Consider the following 7328-nt stretch of genomic DNA (forward strand, 5'->3'; position numbering starts at 1 on the left):
GCTTGCTTACGCGCCGCGAATTCGTGACACGAGCACGAGCGTGACGAACGCGGAGTGAGTGCGTACTGAAAATAAACAGAGAGTAGTGGTGTGGTGACAAGAGCGCGGGTCGAACGATGGCTTCGCCGAACAAGAAAGCCAAGGAATTAGAGGATCCAGGTTCGGGCGAGGGTGTTGAATCACGCGATTACGACATTGAAATACAAAAGACACTCGAAGAGATTGACGGGTGTCAGAATCAAATCGATGGCCTCAATGAGAAGGCCAGCGATGAAATCCTCGAAGTCGAGAAGAAGTATAATAAGTTGCGTAAGCCCTATTTCCAGAAACGGAATGACATTATTAAGAGGATACCCAATTTTTGGGTCACTGCTGTATCCTTTCATATGATGACATTACGGTTTCGCTAATAATAGTTACTAATATATCTTTGACGTTTCTCGGCAATGCCGGCGTCCACCGGCGCTAGTCGCCATCTTGCTTCCTTGTATACCTATAGAACTATGTATAACTACATGCGGTCACGCGGAATGCAATATATATTTATTTTTTTAAAAAATGCCTTATATGATCGTTGTTCTAGTAATACGGTTCATTACCTTAAATATGTAATAGTTTTTCTTTTATAGTATATTTTTGTTGTATATTCTAATTAACAGTACATATTACTCAAATGTAAATATTTTCTTCTTTCATGATCTTTTCTTCTATGTTTACAATGTTAGATCTATTGAACAATTATTTTTTTCTATCTCTTTTTATTTTTTTTTAGTTTATATGTAGTTCTATTTGATTTACATTCAAAATTAGTTTAAAGTACCAGAATATAAAATTTCATACTTCTACTATTGAGAAATAAGTCGTCCATAATATTAACATAATAATATGTATGTTAATGTATTGTACATTATAAAGATTAAATATGATAAATCGTAATATTAAAGATATGATATGACAGGTTAATGTAAATTTCCTTAGTGAATCTGTAGTTTGTAAACAATAAGGAAATAGCAGAAATATTGGAAGAAGATGAAGAAGATGCACTTCGATTTTTAAATAAATTAGAAGTTGAAGAATTTGAAGATATTAAATCAGGTTATAGAATTAATTTTCATTTTGATGAAAACCCATATTTTGAAAATGACGTCCTTACAAAGGAGTTTCATCTAGGTTCTTCTGGTGAGCACATTTCTAAATCTAAATTCTATTTTATAAATTGTCTCTTAACATTACTTCAATTGTATCAATTTTGATTAGTTATTTATTTTATATTAAAAACTATGATTTTTTACTATATATTTGATAAAATTTTAATTTATAATATAATTTTCAAAAGTTATTGATTTATAGAATAATATTAAATTATTTATACAGATTTAATTAAGTTCAATATTAAATTATATGTTCAAACAATATAGGTGATATAATTAATAAGTAATATAAATTATAAGTTATTAAATAAAGTAAAATTACAGGCTCTGTTTGTACAGAATGACAAAGTTTGTAGTATACATTCTCAAATACATATAAGCCTTTTTAATAAGGTTTATATTTAACATGATAGAAAAAATTAAAAAATAATTTTATTGTATTGTCTTATTTATAATTATAACACAAACAATTTTTGAAGAAGTTGTAAGTGGATGTTAAACTCCTTGTTGAATAATCATAGTTTTGATGTATCTCCTGCATTTTTGCAGGAGATCCAGCATCTCAAAGTACACCTATACGTTGGAAAGAAGGTGCAGATTTAACAAAAAGAGCAAAAACCAAAGCCCCATTAAAAGGTCGTAAAAGGCCATTAAAACACAGGTCATTTTTTGATTGGTTTACGGATCATGGAGATCCAAGTTCAGATGAAATAGCAGAGTTAATTAAAGATGATATGTGGCCTAATCCATTACAGGTAAAATTATTCATATTATAATTAAAAGAAAAGATCTATTGTTATTGAATATTTGGACTTCATCACATAGAAAATTTGGTTTTCATATACAAAATTATTTGGTTTTAGTATTATTTGGCGCCAGATATGGATGTTGAAAATGGCATTGAAGGTGATGGTGAAGATTGCGATACGGAAGAGGAGGAAGAAGAAGAAGATGGTGGTGCGGATGAAGGTGATGAAGCAGGTGAAGGTGAGGAAGGAGATGATAGCATAGTTGTTGTCGAAGATGATGTAGATGAAGATGATGAGGAAGAAGAGGCTGTGAATGATGAAGATGATGGAGTAAACGAAGAGGATGATTTATTGGTAGATGACGAAGTGGATCGTGAAGGTATAGACAATTTCTTTCTTTTTTAATATTTCTATTACATTATAGTAGATTTATTATACGTAAGTTTCTAATGTATCTAATATATTTCTAATTACTGTTTATGTTACAGATGGCGAAGGAGAGGAACCAGAATAGAATATAAAGTTGGTTTTCCACAATATTGGTTACAGTCATAGACACTAAAAAAAGGATCGCTGAAAATACACATCAGGTTGATTGAAAATAAATAAAAAGTTTGCAGGACTGAAAATATTGAGCCATATGAATAAACCTCGGGACAATTTTGGGAAAATAAAGTAGAAAACAATTCAGTAGACCTAATCTTTATCGGCGCGAAGGAAATTGTATGTACAAAAGTACAATATTTGTTTGATTGTGCCGAAACAAAGAAAAAATGGTCTGAGATAAATTAGATAGGTTTCACATTGCACTTTGTTCTAAAACTGTATCGCAATACAGTACGAATTCCTTAGTTATATTCATATGGCCTAGTCATTCTCTATAGAGTAGGTATACAATGAAGAACACCTGCTCATCTTCATCGTGATACAATTACATTAAGGAAAGAATAAATTATAAGATATAAACGAGATAGTGGACAGGTGTTCTTTTCGTCTTGTTTTGTCACAAAAATCTATTCCATCGCACTACTTCCGGAACGAGGTGTTTTAAATATTTTTGAGAGTGACAGTATGATAGATATATGTTCAAATATACAGTATTTGATTTTTATCGCGAAGAGATTTAATTTTTTAAAATAGTAAAATGTGTGTGATACATTTATTAAGAATTGTAATTTATTATTACAATACATTTATGAATTATAATCGTAATTTACAGTTACAGTTTGTTTATTAATTTAGAAATGTAAAGAAAGTGAAGGTAAATTTAGTATATTCTCAGTAATTGAATTTATTTTGAATGTCAATTGGAAACATATCGCAAGACATAGTAATGTGTATAAAGATGTATAGAATGTAAAGAATTCATGCTTTTTTAGAACTTTATTATAATTCTGTCATATCCGCGGTGTAACATTACAAATTTATACTATTTGAGAGCGTCGAAAGTTTTTATACAGTTATTTTTCATTATGTAACATTTTGTGACTTTCATGTTGATGATAATACACTAATGTTTTACACACACACACACACACACACACACACACACACACACACACACACACACGACGGACGCATGCACGCACGCACATTCATATATGTATGTATATGTATTAAGTTTACTATCGATCAAATTGGTTTATTATTTCAAACTCAATTAAATCTCTACCTATTTTGAATGCAAATAAAATGTAGCTATTACATTGTTTTAGCGTATTCTTTTGTCACTTTTTGAAAATGTATCATACTACAATTTAGTGATGTTGAATGATATAATAAAATCAATTCTATTATGTTAAGTACATAAATCTCTTGAAATACGATTTAAATAAATGCAATGCAATACAATTGGTAGATATAGTAAAACTCATTATTTTAGTGGATATTTATTACTGTTCTATTTATTCAAATATACAGATATACAAATATTTGCTTTATAATTTGTCATATATTCCACTTAATCAAGAATTGATACTTGTCACACTCAAAATGAAAATCAATTCACGAAGGTCACCTCGTTCTTCTTCCAGATTTTACATTATAAATTTTCCACTTTTGCGAAGAGAAAATATATCGCAAGCGTTTTTCATGCGTAATTTTGACACGTACTTTTAATTCTAACGGCACCTTTATACATTATTGTTACGCGCCAAAGGTGAAGTTAGAATGAGGAGTAATCATAACTCTGTTATATCTCCCGCGATGTGCCAACCAAGAACACATTGCGATCGATTTTAGATTTCGGTGCAAATAAGGGTTCTATTGAAAGGTTTGATTAAGCGTTTCCTTTGGAATCTAGGAAAAATCAAATAATTACATCGTCCAAAATAGTTAACATGCAGTTACATCTGATTTAATTACTTAAAGTTATCCAAGAAACATGTTTTAGGATAAAACCTGTTTATTAGCTCTTGGATAAAACAGTTTCGAATTAAGAAAAATCTTTCGATTAACATGAAATTATTATAGTATTGAAAATCTCTTAGAGTAAGATTCCTATTTTTCTACCAAATATTTAAAGGTTAGCAAAGTAAGCAATTATTTGATTCCTCCTAGAAAACGATAAGGTACGCTTGTCTACGACATATTCTGTCATAATTATCAGCCAATGTCCTGAAGTGAAATATTCAATGTTAATGAAAATGCGCGTTAACGTGACGTATTAGACCTGCGTAGAGATTTGGCATATGGCCGCACAAAGGGCACCTATGTCCGAGATAAGTGAGTCAGAATCAGACGGACGTACGACAACTGGGTGTAAGAATTTTCTGAATCAATCGACGTACTCGTGTCACGCAATCATACAGTAAATGAACGAAATAAAGTTGTCAGTTTGAGATAGGAATGAGTTTTTTATATTTGAAACTACTTAGAAATACGCAAATGTAAGACGTTTTAATACGAAAAATGATTCAACATTTTATCCCAAATTTTTACTTTTACAACATTATCCGAGCAAAACACATTCAATATTGTTATATCAATTTTCAAGTACCGTTTTTGCACGATTTATTTTTCAGCTTATTTTTCGTTGCATGAATTTTCGTTTCTTTAGAAACACTATTTTCTAGAAATATTATTCTTATTTTAAATTACCATCTTAGGGTACATCCCTGATTTTCTTCCTTTCTAAGGATATAAAACGAAGCTTATGAAATTTTGTCAAAATTTATATAATTATTTAAAGCAAAAAATGTAACAGCTTACGTTTCATACTTACCTCTGTTTTACCTCACTCTTGTAAAAACTTGCAAAGAAATTGATATGACAAAGGAATAAGATGGGAAAGATATAAATATAATAGGTAATAGATACACATAAGCATTACATTTAAATATATACTATTCTGTGTGAATTTTATAAGAGGTAAAAAATTCATTGAGAAAATGCTTTAATCGTTATAGAGTTTCGTTGATATAAAGGGAATCAGGGATGTGATACTAAACGACGATTATCCGAACTAATTTCGGAAATTAATTATCCTCGATAATTAATGTTTTAAATACTCAATATAAAGCAGTGAACAAAGTGTTTTTTAAAATACGGTACTTTTGAAAAGTAGACAATTTCCAAGCTAAAAATTATCCGTTTTGTAGCGTTTCAATATAAATATAACTTATAGTTTTACATACGTAACAATTATTTTATACAGTAAAATAAAGAGATTTAGTCAATGAATGCATTTTTATTAGGTGGGTATATTTGCATACAAATAACAGGTATTTATCACAAAAAATAAATCTGTTGTAGCGAGTAAAACAAAAGAACTCTTTCTTTTCTTTTTTCTTCTGTTTGGAAAATTTTGTGTATTTATTAATTTTACACCTATTCTTATTAATTCCAATTCTACGTTGATATTTAAATTTTAACAACACTTGTGTTAGAAAATGGTCAATTTTCTATTATAATAATACCTTTTTCCTTCCGCACATATCCATTTTCGTTCTTGTTATATTTTTTCGAGGATAACTGACAAAGAAAATGTCAACTTCGTACCATCTATAGAAAATATTACGTATTTACAAAATTCAGTAGAAAAAGACGGTTTTTATAATTCAAGTCGTGTTTAAATGCTATACATACATATAATGGATACTGTGGAGTTATCGTATTTTGATAATTGAATTCCTTGTTTGGATAATCGACGTTTCTTTTATCGCCTGAAAATGTCCTAATTTTCAATAAAGTTTATCATTATTTAGATAAGCTAGAATAAACCACTTTTCTAAATTAATAAATTATTATTGTACGTCTATAAGAGTGAAAAATAATTTGTAAAAATGACATGTATTTTCTATAAGGGCAGCAAGCTTCATCTTATTTTTTTTGTTTATCACATTGTAAAAAATAATATTTGTGGAAATTACTTTACAGTAAGTTATAATTTATTACGATATTAAACTTTATCATAATTTTTGTCATATTTTTCTTTGTATAGTATTCTACATATTAACCTTTCTGTCTCTATATATATATGTATGAAGCAGCATTTTACTTTTTGAATTATCAATTTAAAATAAGATGTAAAATGAGAATTAAATTTATCGTTGTTTTTACGAATTCAACAATCAAATAATTATAATTATTTGTTTCAACTTTCAGATGATTGAAACTCATGTATCGGAATTTTGAACTAATATTTTAAAATAATAATCATATAGTTTTAATTAATGTATAATTATGCATATTGTTATATTATTATAATATTATATTATTTTAATTAAAAATAGGCAATGGCGAGTATTGGTTTTGAGGAAACGAATGTAACTAACGGCAAGTCCTTTCTAAATATTATATTTTCACTTTTCAAAGTTACCAGTGATCGCTTTTTCCGGAAAAATATCGTCATTGTAAAGAATATACAAAATCGGGTATACGAAAAATCAAAGGTTAATCAAATATTACTATACTAAAAAATATTATTATATGGAATGAGAAAAAATGTTGTTTACGAATGATCGAAAGAAATTCTTTACCTTCCTCGTATTATATCATCGTTATGCGTTGTTTATTTCAGCTTCTCTTGATTCCCTTTCAAGGTATATGTATACCATACATATATATATATACATATATAAGTAGATTATCCAGATGGTGCCATTGAAAAGGACGTAAAAAAGGCACTTCAGGTTTGACGACGATGCGTAAGTATGCAGACGACGGACATAGATGGCGAAATATTTGATTTTTTTACAACACAAGACAGTGTAATCTGGGTATTAGACTGTTAGACCATTGGTATGGAGTTGCGCGTGTCATGGTCATCGCAACCTCGCTAGCTTGATGACTGTTCTCGGCCTACTGACTGTTACTCTTGCTCCTGTTGCACGTTTTTACTTCCGTCTGCTACCGAGATTAACCGACATTCGTATACAGAAAAACGCAATAATCTCTTTTTCTTATTGTTTTCCTCTTTTTTTATGTA

General features: G+C 29.3%; 1 protein-coding gene across 2 annotated transcripts; it reads left to right on the forward strand.

The window, feature by feature from the left end:
* Positions 1-4748, forward strand: Set (NAP domain-containing protein SET). Of its 2 annotated transcripts, none has more exons than XM_072006322.1 (5): positions 1-374; positions 990-1179; positions 1701-1906; positions 2015-2279; positions 2389-4748. In XM_072006322.1, the coding sequence occupies exons 1-5, from the start codon at positions 117-119 to the stop codon at positions 2412-2414; spliced, it is 945 nt and encodes a 314-aa protein (XP_071862423.1). In that variant the 5' UTR covers positions 1-116; the 3' UTR covers positions 2415-4748. The 2 variants fall into 2 exon arrangements, with proteins under 2 accessions (XP_071862423.1, XP_071862424.1); XM_072006323.1 differs by having other exon boundaries at positions 3-374; positions 1710-1906.
* Positions 4749-7328: the final 2580 nt, after the last annotated feature.

This window comes from Bombus fervidus, chromosome 7, assembly GCF_041682495.2.
Source record: "Bombus fervidus isolate BK054 chromosome 7, iyBomFerv1, whole genome shotgun sequence".
NCBI classification, from domain to species: domain Eukaryota; kingdom Metazoa; phylum Arthropoda; class Insecta; order Hymenoptera; family Apidae; genus Bombus; species Bombus fervidus.

Bases quoted from the DNA above. Each gene is read 5' to 3' on its own strand.
- Set (XM_072006322.1), top strand. From the start codon at position 117: ATGGCTTCGCCGAACAAGAAAGCCAAGGAATTAGAGGATCCAGGTTCG. The intron at 375-989 runs GTATCCTTTCAT...GTGAATCTGTAG, and splicing joins CCAATTTTTGGGTCACTGCT to TTTGTAAACAATAAGGAAAT. The intron at 1,907-2,014 runs GTAAAATTATTC...ATTTGGTTTTAG, and splicing joins TGTGGCCTAATCCATTACAG to TATTATTTGGCGCCAGATAT.